This window comes from Erigeron canadensis, chromosome 7 (genome assembly GCF_010389155.1).
Source record: "Erigeron canadensis isolate Cc75 chromosome 7, C_canadensis_v1, whole genome shotgun sequence".
NCBI lineage: Eukaryota > Viridiplantae > Streptophyta > Magnoliopsida > Asterales > Asteraceae > Erigeron > Erigeron canadensis.
In genome coordinates, this window is record NC_057767.1 from 34,500,057 (window position 1) to 34,526,155 (window position 26,099).

At 36.0% G+C, this 26,099-nt stretch overlaps 2 protein-coding genes across 2 annotated transcripts; both read right to left on the reverse strand.

Annotated features, from left to right (window-relative positions):
- Positions 1-947: 947 nt before the first annotated feature.
- Positions 948-7,407, reverse strand: LOC122606721 (histone acetyltransferase GCN5). Its single transcript, XM_043779579.1, has 13 exons — positions 6,703-7,407; positions 6,543-6,607; positions 5,742-5,822; positions 5,047-5,118; positions 4,365-4,533; positions 4,008-4,051; positions 3,683-3,782; positions 2,955-3,023; positions 2,798-2,852; positions 2,307-2,422; positions 2,051-2,144; positions 1,680-1,821; positions 948-1,334 (listed from the first exon to the last, which is right to left on the reverse strand). Exons 1-13 carry the CDS (start codon positions 7,234-7,236, stop codon positions 1,268-1,270), a joined length of 1,608 nt encoding a protein of 535 aa, XP_043635514.1. The 5' UTR covers positions 7,237-7,407; the 3' UTR covers positions 948-1,267.
- A 4,392-nt stretch (positions 7,408-11,799) lies between these two features.
- Positions 11,800-13,062, reverse strand: LOC122609391. Its single transcript, XM_043782437.1, has 2 exons — positions 12,879-13,062; positions 11,800-12,311 (listed from the first exon to the last, which is right to left on the reverse strand). The coding sequence occupies exons 1-2, from the start codon at positions 13,060-13,062 to the stop codon at positions 11,800-11,802; spliced, it is 696 nt and encodes a 231-aa protein (XP_043638372.1).
- Positions 13,063-26,099: the final 13,037 nt, after the last annotated feature.

Consider the following 26,099-nt stretch of genomic DNA (forward strand, 5'->3'; position numbering starts at 1 on the left):
AGTGAGTGAGCAAATTAGAAAAAGCTTTCTTTGTAATAATATTTTATAGTGTCACAATTAGTGTGAGGGGAAAAAAGTAAAGGGAAAAAGAGAAGAGACTATTATTTTTTTTTCCTCTCTATATATGTCTTTCTCTAATCGTTGAAAAAAATAATGAAGGGCGGTTTATAAGGGGGCCTATTTCTGTTCTTAATTACGAACTACTGGGGTCAGGTCATGCGTTACGCGGCCTCAGCTATTGCGATTACGTTTAGTATCGATATAGTTTTGTTCTTGTTAATTATTGTTAAAAGTTGTATTAGGCAAGGACAATGTTTACACTAGCTCGGCAGCTAAAGAATCGTCAAAGAGAGTATATGGGTAACAACTTGTTTCATGTTGTTGGAAGTTAAAGCACCTTATATGTTCAAATGTTCAATACACTTTCTGCCACGGTTTTAACTTTTAACTTGTAATTTCAAGATATCAGATTAGACGATGACATTGAGCTTTAGGGTATCAAAAAGGATATCATAGTGATAGCACCTTGATGTGCGATTAGTAGGAATTCCCGTGTACTTGCTCAAACATGGAGTACAAGTGAGACTTCTGTAATAACCCTTTTCATATTGTAAAAAATATACAAGTTTGGAAGAGAACAAGTCAAAAGACCTAAAAGGAATCATTACATTTTATTCTAAAATGATACGCTAGTACGCTACCATTAAAAATGTTTAGCCATCAAGTTTGTTAAAAAAAAAACAGGCACTCTTGGCTATACTTATAGTAAATAGCGCATAAAAATTTTATCCTGAAAGGTATCTGTGCCATTTTACTCGCTCAACAATGATTGTTCATACGATGAATTCAGTATCGGTTTGTTTATATGATAGTTGCATTAACTGAAAAATATTGATAAGACTAAAGATAAGTGTCAAATATTGTGCATAAAAATGTCAACTCTCATATAACCAGCTAAGAATTGCTTGATATAAATTATATTTTAAACGTATAACAAGACTACAAATACAATGCCTATAAAACTCATCCGAATTCTATCTGAGACCAGACAGCCCTGGTTCGACCACATACCTACATACATGGTTAACAAATAACTGGTATGGACTCGTGAGGAATGTATCTACCAATACAAACCCAATTGTTTGTCGCATTTCTAAATCATTCTGACCTGTCAGGACCAGACTCTTGGTACATCTATAGATTCAAGATAACATAAATATAACAAACATTATATTTGTACCAATTAGATATCTCTCGATTCCATTTCTTATTGCTGAACTGTTGGAAACGATTCCAGAGCCTGCTTAACTCTACCTGAGAAGAATGATTCCAGCCTGCATGATAATTTTCACCTCTTAGAGAAAGTGAAATTAACAATATGCTGACAGTTTGGAACAGTTAAATACTGGGTGTTCAGACTGTGTTGACCAAAACGTTTAGTCCTAAAATAACTTGCTTTTTATGAACAATGATCGCCATAATATCTACTATTTTTATATATACTTTTTGGAGTTTTAAGCACCAAAAAGAAATTTTGGTTTTGTGCCATTTTTCCACCTGTTTGACCCAATTTTATTTTTGCCATATTTCCTTTTATTTATCTTACAGATTGCCATCTCCATAGCGATATAACACAAATAACAATTATCAAACAAACAAATCTAGATGAAATAAAATACCTGGTGGAACATTTAAAATAAATAGTTTCTGGAGAATTATAGGTTCGAGCATTGGCAAACATCCTTTTCGCATCAGCAACGAACATCTCAAGTGTTACATAATATTGTTCTGAATCCACCCGTTTTGACATGGTCTTAAGATCTAAGATCAGTGAACATAAAAAAATTGTGAGATTTTCAGAGAACATCCCAAAAAGAAAACGGTTAATATTTTGGAGTTGGGGAATAATAATAAGTGGGTACATATATTATACACATGAGTGGTGTAAACAATGTCAAAAAAAAAAAAAAAAAGCAGCAAGCAAGCAGATTTTTACCAAAGAGACTAATTTTTTGAATGGAAACAATATATGGGAGAAAATGGTAGTTACCCATGGGATCTCTAATGATGTCATAATAGTCTGGAACGTCACGAACATCTACAGGTTCCTTAAAAGGCCAGGCATCAGCATGGTCATGCATTGCCTGCTCAAAGAAAAAATACTCTTCATGAAATATGTATTATTACACAAAACTATTTACACAAAAATATTATTGATGGATCTTTTCAAGTACAAGTACAACTACGTAGATCTTTTTCTGGTAACAAAGGAAAAGACACTTCCAGTTTTCAACTTAGGAACTTGCCTTTAAAATTGACCGCATGAAGCCTGTCAACTTTGGCTTTGGGGTACCATCAGGAGATGCATTTACAAATTTAATTAGAGAATGTCCCCATTGATCAGGACTCCACCCAGCTTCCCCTGCAATTGATGTCGATTAGTACACCCAGAAAGAAAAATCAATCAGAATTCACTTAAAAGTGACCTACAACAGTATAGCTGCATGAGAGCTCCAAGTATAATCGGCAAGTTATATATATTAAATGGCACATCATGCTTGCAACTGAGATACCCTTTGATCCGAAAAACTATTCAGTTGGTGACTGTAGATGTCACAACTTTGGTAACACATGCACCAACATTTCTATCTGAGAATTTCAAATTTCTCTTATATTGATCAATAAAAAACCTTTCCGAAAGGAATTACAACAAGATGACATGTAATATATAATACTATGAAACTTTACTCTAAGACCAGCAGAAACTGATGCTACATAATTAGATCAAAGGACTTACTCAAACCAGGAATCTCTTCAAGCTTACATACCCTTTTCGGAATTCCAGATTCTTTCTGTAAACAATTTTCAAAATTAGGCTGGGACAATAATAAGAAGATACCACGTTCAAATTTATTTTGTGGGGTAAAAGGTAAAGTGGCTAACCATGAGCGTACCTTTTGGAAATCAATACCAGGATAGACAATGTGACAGTTTGAGAGCTCTCTTATTTTCTCATCGATTGCCTGACAGAAATACATAAAAAGAAGCCAAATCTTTCATAAAGATAATTAAAAATTTTGCAAGCTAAAAAATATCATTCATTGATGAACGCCTCTACAGTTTACCGCTATGTTTTGTTACTTTGACTACCTTTTTGTCATCTCAATTTATAACACTTTAAAACACAACAAATTTTGGATAAGCCCAGAATATATATAGAAGAGTTACCCCAAAAAGTTATTAGAATAATTATTTTTTTTAAATATACAGGGGTGGCAATTTCAGCCCCTTTACTTACGAATTGGTCAATTTGGGTTATAATTTTATCTCTCAGAGGTCCAATGGCCAAAAATATAAAGAATTTAAGAATGGCTAAAAAGGAGAGGGGTCAAACAGGTTCCACAAGGTCAAATCTCACCAGCAATTCTTAATTATTTCAACCTCCAAAACCTCTTTATTCAAACAATTTTAACATCATTTTTTTTATACAATTTCTGTATTAATACTTAACAAAATACAATTCATGTAATTCTTTCTATCACGCCAATTATTCATAAGAAAATTTGCAAATTGTATAGGTCAACCAAACAGTGTTATAGGCCACCTACTAAAATCAAATCCCTTCCAGTGATATATCATATAAAAAGAAATTGCAGCCCGATTCCATTCCAATAACTTTTACCTGCCTCTGACGGTGAATCATGGTTGATAAATCAGTGTATGGAAGCTTTGGATCAATTTTACACTCCATAAGGATCCCTCCATCATAATCTTTAATGTACCTGAAACACAATATTAGCACCATCACTAAATTAAATCATGTAATAAAAGAAAATTTAAACACATATAGAGAAAACTGTTATTGGAAATCATCTACTGTAATGTAACTAAGAAACTCCTATCATTTTGGTACCAGAAATAGATACATAGTACCACATGCTTAAGACAAAAGAAAAACATATAAATTCTAAGGTGGACGAGTCTTCTATATTTGAACATATACATACCCATGCCACCGTTCTCTCTCCAAGAAAATATCTTTCGTAAAGCCCTACAAACAGATAGATAGAAAAATAATTAGTTCGATAAACTAATGATTACTAGACTAGGATGAAAGTGACGCGAAACATAAAACTTTAGAGGAAATAGTCCCCATTGTTTTCAAAATCTATATTAATTACTTCACTGAAGCTGTGGCTTCTATGTGGAAGCAAGCTAACATTGTAGGACAATTGCACATGATTTCAAGTGCAAAAGTTTTCAGGGGGAAGAAACTGGTTGACATGTGAGCTAACATACTATTAAACAGGAATGGCTGTTTCTTAGATAAAGAATGTGTCAAAACAGCTAAAAAATTGTCTAACCTGTTTATTAAAATAACCAACGGCATTGTTGTCTGCATATGTCAGAAAATGAGTAAGCCCATCCACATCCCGTGCATGTCGCTTCAAATGATTCATCAGTCTCGTGCCATATCCCTTTACTTGCTCATCTGATGTGATTGCACAGAAAGCTATCTCTCCAAACTTTTGGCTACAGTATCATATATACAATAATGAAACATGTCAAAGAGATTAAAAGGGACAATAACACAGTACACAAATTTGTGTCTCTAATAGGGATGTGCCAACTTAAGATCTAATTCTCCGATGTAAACCTCGTGATCAAGATACAGTATAACACACATAACTAGATTAAAGAGAGATGTTTCCAGACAAGAGAAAAGAAGAACCAACTAAAACATGAGAAAACTGCAATGAAGAGATACATACGAAAATTTTACTATGAAGACAAGAAAAAATTATAAGGAATACATATTAAATGGCCAAAGGAAGAAATAGCTTTATGAACAGAAACTAGTAAAGTTCCTTTGACAGCTCATTATCATGTGACAGCCGAAAGAGAACATACAACAAAAGAAGCCAGCTACATATACAACAAAATAGAAATCTAAGCAAACTATCTCTCTTTTTGGAACGTGACACTTGAAAGATAATAAGGATGAAGAAAAAGAACTAATTCATGACACACATGTAGTGTTACTACCTGACATAAGGCCGGTATGTAATGCCACCCATAACAGTATTGCGCCTGATGACCATTACAGATTTGTGGCCTCTGCATCAAATAAAAGTTTGATCATCGGTCAGGATACTCCTTCAATTCAAAATTTATTATAAATCAAATAAAAAAATAATTATGCAAGAACCACATTAAGCAACTCATCACAAAATCTAGCGGCTTGGAATGATCTATGGCTTGTGAGTAAAGAACACAATAAACTTCGAAGAATATTTAATGTTTTATTACAATCATCAATTTCAGTATATGTATTCCTTTAAATCCCCACTCAAGTTACGTATGATGCAAAAATGGAGTATTGATGCAAAATTAAGCCACGTCATAAGGAACTCTAGTCCTCTTTGTTTTATCTGCAGTTATCAGAATATAACATTTTAGAGTAAGATACATCAGATACATATCTCGATTTAGTCGATTTATTTAGCATTTATTAGTTCCCTTTTCTTAGTATTTTATCCCTAGATTGATAGATGTTAACTCACAATAACATACACAGTTTCTCTCTAAAATTTTCCATATTTCAACAAATCAGTCAGTACTAATCCAACTCTATCATTGATTCATTTCTGTTTGCCTATTTGGGACAATCTACCTTCAAAAATGTAACCCAAGAAAACGTAATTATATGAAGAGGACATAATATAGTGGTAACAGCGTACCTGTCCATAACAAGGCGAACAATGTATTCCTTTGGCATGTTAGGTAGTTGCCTTGCAAATATATTTTTCAGTCCAATTAACCTGCCAGGGACAAGGGCAACAACACATAAAATTTTACGCCAAATCAGATGTCTACCTATATACGCCATTCTTGGCGATTTTAGTAACTGAATTCCAGATTCACTATCTCAACCTAAGTAGTTAATGTGTTCTGCTTGAGAACTATTCAAACATTCCAGGTTTCATCTTATGATTTCATTTCTAGGATCAAGCGACATAGTGACATACTACAGTCATGCTAAGAAGACAAGATTGGATTCCTAATCTTTATTTGCCATCACAGCATAGTTACATCAGGTTGCAACTCCACATTTCTGCTTTTCTTGACCGTCATGACATAAAATTGGCCCAGCAGCTCAAGATGCTCTACTTTGTCTCGCCAACCTTTATTCAAGGTAATTCCAACCTCCCTCGTAGTTTGTGTGAGTTAACTCGGTATCTCTCTCTCTCTCTTAACAGACGACCAATGAACATCCTGAAAGACTAAATGACCTAGCATACACTAAGGGATTTAGGAAGGTTTCTAACTAGTTCTGCGGGTCCTATATCAATCATTTGCTCTTGTGATCAGGCAATCTACATAATGGCAACTAATCAGTTACATCATAACGTTATTACATACTTGCAACATAACTCTATTGGTAACCATAACTCCTGATATGGCTATACTATCACATCAAATTTTCCCTTAAGACTCGAAAAGATATCGTTTGCAAATGAATAATGAAACAAAATGCATACCAAATCATATGATCGTCAACTTTATCATTTGATACGCATACAAACTTAAGTTTTCCAGCTTCTTCCTGCAAATATACAACATCAATCATACTTATATCAAAACCGATATTCCGCTTATACAAATTATAACATTATAAGCTCTTCACTTTTAAAACTATACCTCTCTTTTTAAACTCTCTTCTCTCCCACAATATGCTCCACTCGTCTGTAAATTCTCCGTAAATATACTCTTAACCGTCTCCTCCTTTCCAACACTCCCAGGCGTCGCAACCGGAGTCGAAACCGCACCCGCTCCACCCGCTCCACCCGCACCGCTCCCACCGCCATCCTTCCCAACCTCAACTGGCTCAACTTTCACCACACTCTCTGTTTTCGGCTTCACGTTCCGCCCAACGTTATTCTCCAAACGAGACGCCGTAAAATTCCGAATCGACGAATCATCAAACTCATCCTCCTCATCGTCATCAGCAAACTCCTCCTCCGAATCCTCCGAGTCACCTCCGCCGCCACGAGCGCTGATGCTCTCGGAAGTCACCGTGTCGGAGAACGGCGGCGCGTGGTCTTCCGTCGCGGCGGTGAGCTTGCGTTTGTGGATTGATGACGTGGCGGAAGCGGAGGCGGAGTGTGACGGTGATGGTGATTGTGAACTCCGTGATCGGAGCGGTGCTGTTAAGTGCGATGAATGTGTATCCATATATACATATATATCTGTTATGTATATCAATCTATCTATATAATTTTATTGATTTAACTTTGGTTGAATAATTGAATTAGGGTTTTGGGGATGAAATTAGGGTTCAGTTTTCAATTTGGGGTAATACAGAGATTTTGGAAACCTCATCAAAATTACGAATTTGATTCAATTTTGTCACACATTAACGAATTTGATTTTTTTTTTTTCCAACTAGTTGACTGTCTACTAGGAGTCCGACGCACCAGACGCGTCCGACGCTATTAGCACGGAGTGCGTCTGGCTCGGCGTCTGGTGCGTGCGTCTGAAATCGAACGCAGTCGAACGTTTGGTGTGGGGCCCGAGTTGCAATTGCAGCCAAAATAAAAAAATCAAAAAAACAAACTTTTTTTTTTGAATTTTGTAAACTACTAGCCGTTGCTAGCCCGCTCCCCTTCTTTTTAAATTTTTTTATTTATTTTTTTTCCCTATTTAAACACCACCATTCCACTACCATTTCATCACTACTTCAAACTTCATCAATCAAAAACACATCTTTCTCTCAACATTTCACACTTCATCAATCAAAATGCCTAGGAGAAATAAGAATCTTGCAAACCAAAACCAAAACCCTAGCCCATCCCAAAATATACTAGATGAATTTGATGCGCTGCTAGGTTTGAGATCCGTTCCACCAGTAGGATCTCCCCCCTCCATGTCGTCGTCTAATATGGGGGGGGGGGGGGGGGGGCTCTAGCAGCTTAGGTCCAATGAACCAATCATTTACAAGTTTATTAGCTACACCCATGTTTAACGAACAGCTTCAAGCGTTCATGTTGATGCAACAATTTAACCAATTTTAGGGTGCTGGTTCGTCCTACCAGAGGCCTATAGGTGAGACTTCCTCACAACCGGCACGAACTAATGTCGCATCTGCAGAGGAAGAATAAGAAGAAGAAGTTGAAGAAGTTCATGCACCGCCCAGACGAGTGACAAAGAAAGGGGTGGCTGTAGCTGAGAAGGCGAAGTGGAAAATAGAGGAATGTGTTTTGTTGTCCATGGCGTGGACACATGCTTCACAAGACTCCCAAGTTGGTATTAGCCAAGACGAGGGTATGTTTTGGCGTAAAGTGGTCGAATGGTACAACCAAAACCCCCCTTATGGAGAATGAAACAAAAGCCAGTTACAAGGAAAGTGGAACAAGATCAAAAGTACCACTAAGAAATTTGGATCAATTATGAAGAGGCTGCAAGAACAGGGAAGGCAGCAGATGAGAAGCAAGTGTACAACGAAGCTCACCTTCAGTACTTAGCGGTTTATGGACCGCCCAAGTATCAGTTTGAGCCGTGTTATGATGTGCTGAAAGACTGTCCCGCCTTTTGGCAAGATCATAGTGTTCCCAGAAGAGGCATGAATGATTTTGTTGATTTGGGTGATTTTGTTGATTTGGGGCAGTCGAGTGGAAACCCGGATGTGGCTCAAGCCCGGTTGTTTAGAGACGACCCAATTCGTAGACCACCAGGTCGTAATGTTAGCCGGAAAATGTCAAGTGGTTCGGATGCCACTTCTAGCCGTGGTGGATCGAGTGGGTCAGAACAGGCCTTGCACACCCTTGATCGAATGCTCTTGTTGCAAGAAGAGCAGGCCAGAAAAATTGATGAGGATAGGAGGAAGGTGGAGGAGGAGCGTCAGCTGAGAGCGGATGAGCGCTTCCGCAAGAAGGTCAGGGCGGCTTTCGCACTTTTGCAGCAACCAATCCCCACCCGCATAGATGAAGACGAGCTGGAGCAAATACGGGCTACGCGCAAAAACCTCATCGAGAAGTACGGGCCGTATTTTAAGGATATCTAGTTTTACTTTGTATTTTTAATTTAAAGTGTTTTAATTCTTAGGTTTATGTGTTTAATGTTTTTTTCCAGAATTTTCATTGTCTAATGTTTTTTTTTTATTCGTGTAATGTGTTTTTAATAATAAAATGTGTTTTTTAATAATAAAATGTGTTTTAATTTTAATAAAATGGGTTTGTTTAGTTTTGTGAAAAATGAAAATGAAATAATATAATAGTGGATGAATAGTGTTAGAATTGGGTTAGAAGTGGGGGTTATAAGTAGCGGTGTGTCTTGGTGTGTCTAGAGGAGAGAGAAACTGATGAATAGTGTTAGACGTGGGTTAGACGTCGTTCCTTATAAGGACGGGCCTTAAGTTCAAGGAGTGTCTTCCGTAGGACGGAGGACTAAGGCCTCTCCTGGAGTCTTTGGGAGTCCCGACTGCCACTTCAGCAGGACTCTACTCAAGATTCTCCCTGCCTATAAGACAAGCTTTTTCAGGACTTATTCGTCACATTATCAAATCTTTTATATTTTTTTAATAAGCAAAACACCATTCAAATAAATACTTTTATTATTAAATAAAACATTACAACACTTATTAAACTAATATTACAACACTTATTACAAAAAGTTACGATCCTAATAATAGAATTAAAATTACGAAAGTACTTATAATAAAAAAAATCAACGTTGACAGTAATTTTCTGGAAGGTGCCAAACATGCTCCACTAGGGCATTACTGTAACACCCTAAAGGTTTTTTTTAAGGTAAATGAATTAACCCATTTTTATAGTTTTGACATTAAGTTAATGTTCTGGTATTTTATTTTTAGATATGGGGTTAATTTAGTTGGAACTTTAGCGAATAGCGGGTAAAATACCCACAAAAAATTGGTATGAGTCGTGGCATCTCCAAAGAGTGCCAGCTACTTCTTTCTCTGGAGTCATTTCCCACTCACTCTTATTTTCTTCTTCTTCACCATTTCCATGCATTCCATCTAAATCCATTCAAAATCAAAGATAAATCCTCTCAAGTTCAAGGTAGAAATTATAACAATAATAATCACCACCAAATAATCTTCATTCAAGAAATTAAAGCTAGGGTGTGTGTGGAAGTGGTAGTGGTGGCCGAATTTTCAAGGAAAGAGGGGGGAAGAAGAATTTCCAACCTAAATCTTGAATTAACTTATTATTTGTTGAGGTATTGATTTCCCCTAATTTAGTTTTCACCTTTCTTTTGAAATTAGGATTCATGGAGTGAACCAATTTTGGGGGTTTTTAATAGATATTGAATTATGATAATTTTCCCCAATTCCTTAGATAACCTAGTTTGTCATTGAGTTATGTGTTGAGTTGATTATGAAATTGATAAGTTCATGTGATAATTTTAGTTTATGAGAAAAGATGAGTTTTTACTAGTTATTGAAATATTGATGAAAATGGTAGGTTGAACTACCTAGTGTTATTGTTGAGAATAAAAGTAACTCAATGACAAATGGGTTGTGTTTGGGTTTAGAAAAGGCTAGTGATTGAGAATGGCTAGGTTGAGCTAGTCAAGTTGTGAATGTACACTTATGCATTTTATGATATGATCATAGGTTGAAGCTTGTTTATGCATTATCATTTTAGGGTTATTGTCCAAGTTGCGGAGGAGGTGAGTATATTTGCATACCTTCATGTATACGTTGGGTCAATCGACCACATTATGTTGAAGTTTGTTTATCCATGTGTGGTGATTGATTTGGCGTAGGCCCATATGGGGCATAGTTTATGAGGCCTAAGAACCTCCGGGGCCTAAGAATCCTGATAGTTGATCTAGTGAGGCCTAAGAACCTCCGGGGCCTAAGAACCCCGATAGTCGATCATGTGTATGTTGTTTGCTTATATGGATCCATGTAAAGTGTTTAGTGTGCAAAGGTGAGTATGTAAATATGACATGACGATGTTATAGGTTACATGTAATAGTCCTTTGTACGTTGCCCTCCTCCGTGTTCATAAATGTATGCAACTATATTCACTAAGCCTTTGCTTATATTTTAGTTGTTTACCATTTTATAGGTAGTTCCAGAAGAAGGAACTAGTTGTTGGTTGAAGCTTGAAGTATTAGAAGTAAAGATTTTGCAAGACTTGAAGGTATTAGGTCATTCATGGATAAATGTCAATCTTTTGGTTTAGAGGCTTAGAAATCCCTCCCCTCATGGCTCTTGGTACATTCAGTTGATGGTCATACTTTTGTTAAATTTTTGTAAAAGGTGAAATGCAAAGCTTTTGGGAAGTTTGTATAGTTGCATTTTGGGCGAAAATGGTGTCAAAATGGGTAAATGACCCATTGATGGTGTTCATGAGATTTTAAACAAGTTGATGTTGTAATTATGTTAAAATGTGTCTATATTGTTGTTGGTAATCTCTGAAATGTGTTTTAAGAAGTTCGTTTTGAAATTTGAAGGTTGTAAGTTTGATCAAGTGTCGAAATGTGTTTAGGGTTGCTGATCTGATGCCCACTGCCGCGCAGTGGGGGTGGTTTTGCCCACTGCCTCGCAGTGGGAACTCTCGACACTCGGTTGGGTTTTCTCCCACTACGGCGCAATGGGAGTGTGTCTAACCCGCTGCGGCGTAGTGGGGTTTTTCTCGTGCAGGTTCGAGACTTCCCATTGCGGCGCAGTGGGGAGTGCTCAACCCCACTGCGGCGCAGTTGAGGTTTAAAAAAAAAAATTTAAAAAACAAAATTGGCGGTTTCGGTTTATCGAGTCCAGTCCTTTCAATTGCGAAGTCGATGATGCGTCCTTCTATTACGTATCTCTCCAACAACTCGCATTTGCGTTGCTACCCTTTCATCCCACATACGTCTTGGCATATTAGTTGGATTGGACAAGTAATCCTCCTCAAGGTCGGAAATTGTGTTACCGTTGTCTTGAACAATCATGTTGTGTAGAATGACACAAGCATACATCATACGTTTTATCTTGTTCACCGAATATGGGCGAGCATCTTGTTTAAGGATTGCCCAACGACCTTGAAACACCCCAAAAGCTCGTTCGACATCCTTTCTTGCAGCCTCTTGGCAGCGCTTGAACTTTGTAGTCTTTAGGTCCATCGGGCTTTTAAAAGACTTGACTAGTGTAGCCCATTCAGGATAAATACCGTCAGCTAGATAATATCCCTTCGTAAACTCTTCGCCATTAATAGTATATTGCATTTCGGGGGCCCTATCTTGGAGTAGATCATCGAACAAATCTGATTCATTAAGGACATTGATGTCGTTGTTCGAACCTGCAGGGCCAAAGTAAGCATGCCAAATCCACAAATCATACAAAGCTACAGCTTCGAACATGATCGTGGGATGTCCTTTGTCGCCTCGTGTGTACTGACTGTTTCTCCAACCCCAATGCATACAATCAATACTACTAAGCATACCAGGAAAACCATGAATCTGTTCATGCTTACTTACCAAACGTTGAACATCTTCAGCTGTCGGTCTTCTCAAGTACTCAGTGTTATATAAATAATAAACACATTTGCAAAAGTATGTAAACATTCGGTTGAAGTTGCACGACCCATATGTAAGTACTCATCTAATTGGTCGGCATTAAGACCATACACCAATTGACGTATTGCGAAAGTACATTTTTGAAAAATGTTGAAACCGGCCCTACCAGTACAATCGGTTTGACTTTTTTGGAAAAACAGAAAATGTTTGGGTAGGGGTTCGATGGCGCTAAAGTTGTGTATATCTTGGCATATACGAAGAAACATATGCTTGCGCATTCAAAATCTTTTTCGAAAATAATCGGCCGGGAAAGTTGGTGCATTAGAAAAGTAATCATTCCATAAACGCACCGCGGCTCCGGCATGATCTCCTTCTGGTTCGAGGTACACGTGAACTTGACTCGACATCGTTTGCTTCATCTTCGTTACAAACATCAAAAATGGCGCATGCGATCTCCGGATTAAATAGGGTGTTTATTTGCGTAACAGTGGAGTTTAGAGATTTGAAATCGTCACTTGATGATGAATTAGACATGATTTTGGTGGTGTTTGATGAATGAAATAGTATGTGATAAAATGTTGTATGTTAAAATGAGAATAAGTTGATGTGGTTAAATAGGAAAAAAAATAGCCGTTTGAAATGAAAAAAAAAAATTGAATTAACAAACTATCCATTGCTTTGGTCTCACCACACGCGTCTTCAATAGTCCTCGTGAGGACTGGATCGAGGGACGCAGCAAAATGGACGCTCGCTGCCTATGGTGTCTTGCGTCTTGGAGATAGAAGACGGAGGGAGGACTCCCCTATAAGCACGGGCCTAAGCATGGAGCGTCCGTTTGGTGCGTCCTTGATGAAGAGTCCCCCGGAAGAAGCTTGAAGACGCACGAGAGGTGGGACCAAAATGCAACGGCTAGCTTTTAAACGCACAAGAGGTAGGACCAAAAGCTGGAAGACGCACGAGAGGTGGGACCAAGAATCTTGCCTTATAGGCAGGGGGAGTCCTGAGTGGTGTGATGCTGACGTGGCAGGCAAGAAGTCCTGAGGACGGAACCGATACATATACCGATCGGGATCTTGGTACCAAATCCCGACTAAAACAATTAGCTATCTCATTTAAACCCGAGCTAAACTGTATTTATGGGCTAATTCGTTGTTGTACATAAATGATATTATACATGTCGGTAAATATTCATTTGAATCCTTAATTTTTCATGAAACCCAAGGACCAAATCCTAGCCATGTGATCATCTCAATCAATGGCTAGGATTGAAACTTATGTCTTAATAAAAAAAACACGAAGGGGCATATATGTAAATTGCTTAACAAAATTTTTTTTTCCCCTTTCCTCCTCTTTCTGGTGGAAACACTCTCTCTCTCTCTCTCTCTCCCTCTCTTCTCTTCCTTGGATGGTGACCACCACCACCATATCCGATCGCTACTGCCACCACCACCACTACTACAATCTGGATCTTCATCTCAAACCACTAGCAACAACAACAAGTGGAACATGATGTTTTAGATATTATTAAAGTGATATTTTATGTTTTTTATATAAAAAATGGATAAACAAACCATTTTTATCCATGATCTGTAGTTTTTTTTTCTTATTTTTGTTTTTTACAGTATATGATAACAAGTTGTATCTTTGGTTGTTGTTTAAAATTTTTATAATGAGTTTTGCCCACAAAGTGTTTGATGAAATGTCTAAACCAAAATGTATGTACTAAATCAAATTTGATTATATACGTATTTACTGATTGTACATCCAATCATACTTGATTGTACATAGATCTATTCTAAAGTTTGAATTTGTTAAATTTGTAACTTTGTTTGTGCAATCAAATTTGATTATGTATTGAGTTTTTAGTTAATATCTTGTTTAGCTTCTTCCAAGTGTTTAGTTATGCATTTCAAAGGGAGTATGTTGATAATAGTTTCTATTTCTAGACTGTTTTACTTAATTAAATGCAAAATCCTCTATCATAATTCATAAATATTAAAGATGTTTATCGGATAGTTGCAGATTGGCATAGTCACCAACCTGCCACCATTGCCTTTGGTGATGTGGATAGCATTACTATCGACCTAGATTGACATCTGCGAGCTGTAAAGGGTTTTAAAACATTGGTACAACAAGCACCTTTCAACATTGTAGGCACACTTTATGTTTCTTTTTTAGGCTTTGGATTAACAAATTTGATGCACGTTCTAACTACCGGATGGCTTTGGACTAATGAATGCATCATGTAACCAGATGGTTTCAGTTCTTTTGATCATTTCCATTAATCATAATTAACATTGCATATGCATTATCGTCTTATTCGCATTCAAACTAGATGCTAGAAGTTTTTTCATATTCTAAAAATAGCGTATTTGGTATGTTCTGTTTTTGGTGCTCTGTGATATATAACTAATAAAAACTTCCAGCATCATTGGATCTTCTTGCTAGAATAGGGCTAAGTTGTTTTTATATATCATAAAGAAGCTCTATAATGATTCATTTTGGTTGTATAATGTATGTAGTATTAACTTTTAAATTACCAACATAGCAGTTCACAGATATTTGCTCTTAGAACAAGCAAAAAGAGAAATCTAGAGTGGCTGATTTTGGATTGTGGTGGGGATGGACCTGGACTATGAGTATGTTCTTTGGCGAAGAAAAATATTCTCACTCCGGAACAATTCTAAGTTCATATCACAGCTTTTCACAAAATTGTGGTCAGATTCTCTCGTGTGATTTGCTATGGCTCTTGAGCTTTATTACTTGTGCTAGTGAAGGGCCAAATGCCCATATGATTGCCCATATCAAGGATGTTGTTAGAGATAGCTTTTAAATTGTCAAAAGTATTGTTGCAGATGAAGCACTTGTATCGGTATTCGGTAAGGTTATGTTTTGGAAGAAATACCGCAAGTATGTCCTTCATTACAAAGTTAAATCAATAGACACTTCACTATGTTGTGGACTGAATTGATGTTTTCTGCTCTTACATGGTTGAAGTTTTGGTTTTGAAGCGCCTACGATGGTGGACTGGTTAGAGCTTCAACCTCAGCTTGCAATATGTATCTGACATCTTGGTTCACTTCATATTGAGTACGACTTAGGGGCAGAACTAATGGGGGGACTACGGGTGCTTGGTCAGTGGCGGTTCCATAAAGGGGGTCATTGGACCACCCTTGTAAAATCCAATCATCTACAAATCTCACATCAAAAATCTGATGAACCCTCTTAGGAAAATTCACTAGGAACCCCCTTGGACTCTTATAACACACTAAACTTAATTGATAAAGACCAAAACTGTCATGAGCCCATGAAGAATGCTGATGGTGTTAATATTTTTTGCCAATGCTTTGCTCCCCTTTCCACTCTTTTCTCTTTAATAACTGATAAAATGGTAAGGAGATTTAAGAGTGTTTGTTAAAGTTATTTTGATAGGTAATGGAGTATTCAGTATTGAAGGTAGATATATAATTTGTAATGTATAGAGATAATTTTCTTTGATGGTGAATCTTTGAGTTAAGGTGATCAGACACTTCAAACATAATGGCTTTTGTCAAATATGGGTTTGACCAGATACAAACGGGTTTTTTGGATCCGATTTTTTGCAAACCATTTTTTTTTTTTTTTGGTATGCTTCCTGCTAGTAGGATTAAGGATACTCACGTAGTCACATGGTGAAAAAATACCTTACAAAATACAAACTATGTGGTGGTTATTGAAGATGGCCCAATTATAATGACGTATGAGGGTCGGTGGTAATAAACAATGATAAGGCTATCTCCAATGTAAAGAATGCCCTTAGACGTCTTTGAGTTGCTACATCATATCCTTACAAATCCTTATACATCCTTATAAATCTTTCAAATCTTATAATTTTACCTCCAACCATACAAACATCGTTACATATCCTTACATATCATTTACCTCCATATAAAAACAAAAATATATTAGTTAAAAAGCAAGTAAGGGCATGCCCTTAGGATCTATTAATATATAGATATATATTAAAAACATTATGTCACTGATAGGTTTGTTTCAAATATATATATATAAGGATAAAAGCACATTGTGGTTAGATTTTGTTATTGATAATGTGTCGTTATATACTTATATATGGTAGTAAAACCTTTGACATATGAAATACATATGATAAACCCGCAAAAAGCTTGACACAAGACAAAATCATCAAATGGGCATCGGCAAGAAGAAAGAACATGAATATGATGTGTTGTGTTGTGCATTGTGTATAGCTAATTATGATTCACATCACCACTTGTTTTTTGAATGTCCTTTTTCAATGCAGGTTTAGTTAAAAGTGAGGGATATGGGTGGATTGCAACACCTTCCACCGCTCTTGGACGTTATATTAGAATGGATGAATCCTCGTGCAAAATCAAGATTGATTGCAAATGTGGTGGGGAGACTCCTTGTTGCTTCAGCGGCTTATTTCTTATGGCAAGAAAGAAATAATAGGATGTTCAATGACCAAGATCACCCTCCTGATCTGCTTTGTGAAGTAATTACATCTAGTGTTTCGTTAAAGCTTATGACATTAAAGTTCAAAAAGACTACTTGGGTGATCCATATGCTTGAGGCATGAGGTATCTGTGGTGATTCTGTATTTATCAATGGCTGATGGTCTCCTCTATCTTTTGGTTTAATCCAATGCATATATGCTATGTCAATTGGTATTAGCATAAAGGTGGATTGGTGTTTGGTTTTGATTCACTAGGTTTTATCTGTTAACATATATGTAGTATGAATTAGTATGGTAGGTCCACCATGCTACTTGTAATGAACCGTTTTGAAAGTTGTTATAATACAAAGTCGTTGGGGGTAACCCTTTACCAAAAAAAAAGCTTAACATATTAAATAGATACATTTTAATTATAAAAAAATATTAAGCAGGCTAGCAAGCAGCTGCACAGCTACCTGCCAGCCTAAAAAAGTTAAGCAGACAGTTGTGCAGCTACCTGCCGGCCTGTTTCACTATCCATCAAAGCTACTGTTCATCCTTCCGTTTCTTTTAATATATAGATATAATAGTTGGATACTTGGATATTGTAAGACCATCCCAATCTATCGATGATAAATGGGAGGTCGGTTGCATCAAAAGTGGAATAATAATATTATGTAATATCAAAGGTGATCAACCAAGTGGCCCGAACAACTTTGTTTGGGCATTAAATTTTTTATGTTGCTTGTTTTGTGCTTAACATATGTCACATACTTTTGTTTTGTATTTATCTTTTAATTCAAATCCGTATATTACATTTATTCGTATATTAAATTTTTAAAAAAAGAGGTAGATTATATTTTTTAGATTACAAACTTTTTTTAGATTACAAACCCTTTGATATAAATGTAGACTGCAAACTTTTTTATATGTAGATTACATTTTTTTCTTCCTTTTAGCATAGTATTTGTCACTATGAAATTCTTTTAATTTGGTATTATCAATAATGAATTCAAATTATGTTTTCAATCTTGAAGATCTCAGTCTTTCATTTTCAAATTTTAAATCAAGTTTCCTTCACAGAAAGCCCTCAAACCTCACAAAATAACGATAAGCGATGAAACAACAAATGAGATGCCACTGAAGATATATAGTCCTAATGTCAGCATGATGTATGGCTAGTGAAGATAGCATTCATGGTAATGGTCAAAGTATCACGTTGTCCACGAGTAAAAGAATTGTATAATGCAACTTAGACAAAAAAGGAATCCACAAACAATTAGTATTTGGTAAGAGAAATGAAGAACAGATTAAAGGTTGTGCGGGTCCGTCCATTGGACGTGTAGTCTCAAAATATATAAATCTTATAGCACTAATACCCGTGAGTGATGCACGGTTCGATTCAAATTAATATCTATATTCGTAATCTTCATAATTAAACAAATACCCTCTTAAAACTGGGTGTGTAAGAGAAATGAAGAACAGATTAAAGGTCGTTGTTAATGGGTGTGTAAAAATGGTTTAGTTGTGTTGGATAGATATAAGAGAGAGAAAAATTTTTAATGAATTATTTTAGTGGATTGGGTTGTGAATGAGGGTGGTCTGAGGTATAATGAGGTAGTATCAAGTTTAAAGGTAAAGTGTTTAGGTTAAAAATAAAAAATAAAAAAAGTAAAAAGGATGAGATGATGAAACTAAGATGACCAAATAAATTATAAGTAAAAAGGATCTTAATATATCTCCAATATCATTCACGTAAGTAACATACCTGTATATTATCCTACATGGGAAAAAAAAATGCATCTAGTAAGCGGGTACCTGAGGTATTATTAAGTAAATTAGTACATAGTCATACAATAGAATGGGTTACAAAGTTGAATAAAAAGTAAATAAAAAAAGAAAAAAGAAAAAGGTAAAAGTTTAATGTATTCTAGTCCAAAGTAAAAATAACACGTGGGTTTATGTATTATGGAAAGTTTAATTAATACGCGGTTAGAAATCAAAATAAAAATATTAATGATATATAATTAAAATCGTGAGAATTTGGAAATTCTTGGTGACACAAGTAATATATGTGGATAGTAATGAATTGAAGGTGATATATGTAAAGTATATTATCCTACTTAAGTCGGTTAATCTGTTAGTATAGGATTAGGACATATACAACTCTATAAATAGGATGGTCGCCAATACGCCATGTCACAAATTAATCATCCCAAAACAACCGAGTTAATTTAGATATTTTACATTCGTATAGTACGTGCGATTATTCAATCGTAATTACGAATGGCTTCATCTACGAAGCTCATAATTGTTAACCCAGATAGCTTCTACATCATAAACGCTCCACCAAGCGATCATGTTGGTGTAGTAGTTTACACGAATTGGCCTTCTCAATTTTCAACTATGGGTGTCATAACTAAGATCCAAGAGTACTCTCAAGATATTGAATGCGCGTTGATTGCAAGCAAGCTTCCTCGTAATATTTATCAGGTCGAATTCACGAAGAATGATGATGGGACGTTGAAGGCCACGGGTAGATATGTGGGAGTGGACGTGCCACTGTGTTTAAAGGAGATGCATGATTATATAGCGGCAACTCGTGCACAGTTCGTATTGAATTATTTATCTAAATCGCTTGATGAAAAGTGTGCCAAAATACAAAGTCCAAGTCTAATGCTGCCTCTGAGGAGGGGTGGATTTCTTTTTAGACTTAGAGAGAAAAAAGCAGAGAACGAGATTTGTGTGATTTGCCAACAAGAATACGAAGTCAATGATGCAATTCATGTACTCGATTGCAACCATCATTATCATGCAAGATGCCTAGACAGATGGTTGGTGAAAACGAAACCCGTGAAAAAGATGAAGGGTGTATACATAATGAAAAAGAGAAAGGATACATGTCCAATGTGTAGGACTCAAATATCTTCTAGTCATATGTCTATGTATGCTATTAATTAATCTTTCCTTTGATCAATTCGTAGATCGTTTGTTTCTTTTTTATTCAACTTTCTGTTGGGAAAAAGTGCATTTTTCCACCACTTTGGACATCAATAAATATATAGTCGTGTGACATATATTGCGAACCGTTTAGTGGGTTTTGTAGTCTCTGGCCAAGGCTACATAACAAACTAAGATGCGTCCAAATTGGATTAAAGGTGAATGAGATATCGAGTCTCAAAGTTGTGTGTTTGGTGCATAAGTTGTGGTTGGAAAATCTTTGTCCTACATTGGTGTGGGATATAAACTTTTACTAGTTTATAAGTGGAGGTTTCTAAGCTATGTCAAGATCTTGTGTTGTGTTTTACTCTGGCTCCTACCCGCGCGCAGGGGGTGCAGAAAACGGGTTTCTAGGTCAAAATTCTCTGAACCAATACGTGTACGCGCGACCTGCGGACACGAAAATAATTAACTCACCATTAGTGCTAGTTAATTATTTGGAGTTACAATTTTGTGTATATAAGGTCCTATCAGGGACTTGAAAGATACAACAACAACACATACATTTCGTTCATACCACACACACATTCTCTGCAATTTCGGTCACGAAACAGCAACCATCCCTGTGCTCCGTTCGTCTTTCAGGCAAGTGTTCAACGTCCGGCAGTACGCTGCTTTTAACTGGTGTACCCTGGGAACAGACGGCGAATCTGTTTAAGGGAATTGTGTCAAACACAAGCCCGGTTCTACTTATTGTTATCACATTTTCTTGTTTTGCAGGAAGCTTTCAAATTGCCTCTTTTATTTAGTTCCTCCATTCTGTTCTTGTTTAATTCCTTTATCATTATTTAATCGTATTGTAATATATATATATATATATATTTAAGGAATTACATATTGTTATTATACTGTTATTTTCAACACTTTCATCAAGCTAGCTAGGTACTTTTGTGTTTTAAATATATTAACATTTGATTCGTATACAAATTCTAAACATAATGTTTGCGTTCAATCTTTACTTAATTATATCTTCGATATCCTTGTTGCAAAGAACGGTATTCACACGTATTGATTGTAGTTTTGTCCTCTCAAAAACCTTGTTGCATGGTCAATTTATAAAATTTAGCAACGGACAAGGTATTTAAGCAAATAAAAAGAAGAATTACACCCATATATACAAAGGGTCGTGACGATTTTGATGCATCCAAATAAATATAATATGTATAGACTTTTTTTTCTGCCGCTGATTATGTTTATCTAATTTCTCCATCTACTTTGGCAGTTTAAACCTAAAGCAAGATCCAAATCCCTTTCTTTATAATCGGGCTACTTTTTTTTTTTTGGTTAATCAATTTCCCAATCCTTTCGTATACATAATCAAATTAAATAAATCCAAAAAAAAAATCAAACATTTATGTGATGTTCTTTTGTTTCGTGATTTCGCCCGTCGACGATCAATAACCTTCGTGTTCTTTTTTCCTAATTTAATTTGGATAGATAGATGCTTTTCTTATTGTGATGCAGGTCCAGGCTCAAGTATTGAAGATCAGGCCCTTCGACGTATGACCACTCGAAATGACCGTTGGAAAGAGGAGCATCAAGCTGCAAACCGTCAGTCTTCGGGCCCAAAAACGCTGTTTTCTAAGAGTTATTGACCTTTTTATTAGTTTTTCGGTGTTTTTTGGACTTTGAAATTGTAATAACTTTCGGCCCGCTTGTTTTTTAGGGCCCATTCGAATTTTACAGCTTTATTTATACCTTTGTAATCATGGGGAAGTGATCGATTTTCAGATAATCAAAAAATCATTTTTTCCCCTAATCACATGCGTGTGTTTTATTGTGAAATCCCTAAATTTCGGTATTCTTTTAGAATCAACGAATTTTAGAAGAATTGTTTTCAGGGTATTCTTTGAATCAACGGAATCAATTATTTATCCTAAATTTCTGTCTACGTCAAATTTCAAATCATTTATTTACTAATAAGTACATTTTATGTTGTTTCTGTCTGATACTTTGATCTCAAACAGCCAAAATGTGTCAAATATTCACCTAAAAGAATCTAAAAGGTCAAATGAATAAAATGGAGTTAGATACATGACCATTGCCTATTTTTAACGCAAGCAACATCTTAAATCATTTTTATTAAAAAAAATAGCATTATTACGTTAAGAATTATATATCTTCTTCTAATAAAAAGTAAAACATTCATTATCCTATGAATAATTTGACAAAAAGGGGCTATGTGCAAACCCACCTGGCCCATCTCAAACAGTCAAACTGACTTAAATATGGGGCAGTTTCGACTTAAAGCCACTTTGACTTATCACCGCCTGACCATCTACCCACCTCTATTTAAAGGTAATTAATCTAGAAACATTACAATTTCATGAAACAAATGTGTGGACCCACTACTGGACAATACATAAGTTAGTATTTAAAGGTAATTCTATCTACAAACCTCTCCAAGAGGAATCCTTGTATTTTGCCTGACAAGGGCTCCAGCAGCAACCATTGCATTTTTCTCAACATGAGCTCGATCCATCAAGCAGGGTGGCGCCCATGCCGACAAAAGCCTCATCTTCAACAATACATTCATGTAAGACTACATGATAGTGGCACATATGGTTCACATTTTGCAGACCAACAAGACTCACCTATTGTTGCCTATTGTTGTTGGCATAACTTGACCTACAGATGGAGCTCATGTCAGAGGATAGAAAGAAAAGGAGGAATATATATATATGTAACCACATTCTTGCGTTCTATGTTTTCAAAATTTTATCTTTTCTATGGGTTAATGTTCTACTTCTACTTATAATTTTTCCTCTTTAATTTCTAAATGAAGTTGCGTAACTAAACAACCAGACATCTGAACATGGCAATAGATTCACGATTGTTAATTTACTCACATTCTATAATGTACGTGTTTAATAACTACATAGACAAAATCGAAAAGGTTGTGTGTGGCGACTGGCGAGCGATATTGATTTCAAACAAATTGGCCATCTACAGACAAACGATTACATCACCAAATAACAAGAAAAATTTATCTCCTCGAAAATCAGATAAGGTTTTAGTTTTTTATTCCCTCCTCAAAATAACTACATAAAAGTGTTTTTTAAGGATTGAAAACTTAAATGCCCCTCAATGATAATAATAGAGAATTCCAGTCATAAGTTATGTTACGTACACATCTATTTGTAATGCTTACAAACAAGCAAAGATGCCATTCAGATTGTCTTTCTAGAGAGGAAAATATATGCTGTCTTTAGTTTAGAAGTATACAACTCAAAAACTGGTCCATTTAGTGTGGAATAAGCCGGTGAGCTTCTGAGTTTGAAATATGCAGGCTAACTATAAATATAACTATATAGCCGGAGAGCTTCTGGTCCATTTAGTGTGAAATGCTGTCTCTATGGTTCTCATTGTACAATATAACTATATTTTCTGCTCCCCCTCTCACTCACATACACACACAAATCACCTAGCTAGAAGCAAGAATGTGAGTTGGCAACAACATACAAACAAAGCTACACGTCAAGCCAATCCTACACTCTTTTTGAAATTTATCATGTAGTGTGCTATAAATAGCCATGTAGCCTTCATTTATAAACCAATGAGTTCCACTCACAGCAGTCTAAATTCAGCATACAACTTTAAACCTAAAGCTATAGAATATAACACAAATCAGAAATTTCTAATGAGTATATACTACGTGTGACTAGATGACCAAAAAGAATGGAAGATATAACAGTTGGCTTTTCACCTTACTCCACGAACCTGGACTCATCTACAACTTTTTGACAGATTTATATTTCTTATACATCGAGAATTACAACAGACAACAATAGCTAAGGAGCATTGACAGTATTGACACCATGGAAGATAGAGAAAAAGTTTAGAAAACATTAAGGTTGGCACACAGGTTTGGTGATAGATTTTTTGCTTACCTCTAAGAACACATCCATAACAAATAGAGGAACCACGCCCCACTTGAACATCTCCAATGACTGAAGCACCGGGAGGCACGAACGCATCTTTGTCTGTAACACCCCAACAAGGCGGAATAATGGGATATCACAAGAAAAGCACAACACGACATGGAAATTAAGTAGAGACAATTCTAGATGCGTTGATAGGATTGGGAATCCATACAATTTAACCAATTACATATCCGATACCATACAAAAATGCATAAGGAGCACGACCATCAAACGTTTACAAAAAAGAGTATAAAAGATGGCAAATGATCCAAAGCATAACCCATGAGCGAGAACTATGAATCACGGATCCATGATAAAGCCCAAGTCCAATCCTAGCATGCAAACAATCAATCATCATCCAACACGTCTTTGATTTACCTGTTCACCTGAAAAGTGTACTAAAATGTTTCAACATAAAGTTGGAGAACTATGAATCACGGATCCATGATAAAGCCCAAGTCCAATCCTAGCATGCAAACAATCAATCATCATCCAACACGTCTTTGATTTACCTGTTCACCTGAAAAGTGTACTAAAACGTTTCAACATAAAGTTGGTGAGTTCGTAGGTTTGAGTAATAAGAGTAAGTGTCGGGATAACAAACGTTAACAATTCACGTGGATTTAAATACCTAGTCACATTCGTACCAATCAACACAATCAACGTTTACGTTTAGTGATAGTTAAACAAGGCACGACTTACATAATAAATAATGCGCGATAACCGGCACGACTTACATGATGAACAATGCGCGATAACAGGCACGACTTACATAATAAACATTGCGAGATAACAGGCACGACTTACATGATAAACATTGCGCCATGTGGCATAGGGTGGATTGAAGGATGAGGAGGATTTTCTGATCGGTTTCAAGCCATGTGGCATAGGCTGGATTCGGGTTTTCCTTGTTTTCAACCTGAATGGTTTTTGACGGGGCGGAGTATGAGCCATCAACAAACTGCATCCAATTTTGATGGAGTAACAGTGTGCTGATCTGATTTCGCCAAACTAGATAGTTGGAGGAGGTTAATTTAATGGTGAGCATATGAATAAGAGTGTTCATGGGGAGCGAAGAATCGCTTGAGGAAGCCATAGAAGATGAAAGAAGAAGGATCTCTGCAAAGAAAAAGGAGTTATGAAGCAGAGAGGAGGAAAAAAAAGAGAGACCGTAATTAGGCTGATACCATATTAGGTTTTGATAATGATCAGAATGAGTAATATTCACAAATCAAAGAATATAAATATACAGGAGCTATATTAGGAAACTTATAAATAGTTTGACTAATCAAATACACATAATTAGATAGGAGATTTCTTTCCAACAAAAACAAGACATTTCTAATGAGACGGAACAATCGAAAAAAAAACTTATCTAGTTTAAAATGTAAGATTAATTGGCTCTATTTTGGTTTTTTTTGGTATATGTAGCTTCGTTTGAATTTTGTATTTTGGGTGTGTAAATATGCATGCCTATGGTAAGGATTCATATGTAATTCTAATATTATAATGTCAATATATTAGTCGTTGGATGATCGATTTGGTACAATAATCTGAAAAATTATCAAAAAACTTAGCCACTTATGTGTATATAGCTTCTGGTTTTCTATATAACTTCCCACGCGTGGTTGATCGATGTACCAATAATCAGCCCCCAAGCTTAAGGAAGTTTGAAGATTAAACTACTCCTTGTGATCGAGGACATACAACAAGACTCGTGTGTTAGACCACGATATCATATACGTCAGCAACACAAATTCACAACCACTTGTAAAAAAGGACTAATTTATATACATCCAACATGGGGGGATACGTTCGATTTCCGAATGGCACCACAACGCCATCAGTAAGATTCCTACAAAAGAGTAACTTGGATTATAAAAGTTACCAAATAGACAACACTGTGCAACGGCAGAATTGTTATCAATGCGCTCAGCTCCACCAGTAACCTATCACAACATATCAAAGTAATAAATTGGGTCAGTAGAGGTGGCGATTGTGTAACTTAATATAACCCAAAAAAGACAATAAATAAGTTTGTGTTTAAACAGTTATTGATTGTAAATAGACCAAACCGGATAATACAATTAACAAATGGGTTGTGCTCATGTTACATTGTGGATCAATAAATTAACAGATCACTCAACAAGCCATTTACTATTAAAATTGATAAGCAAAAACCATATATTCTAAAT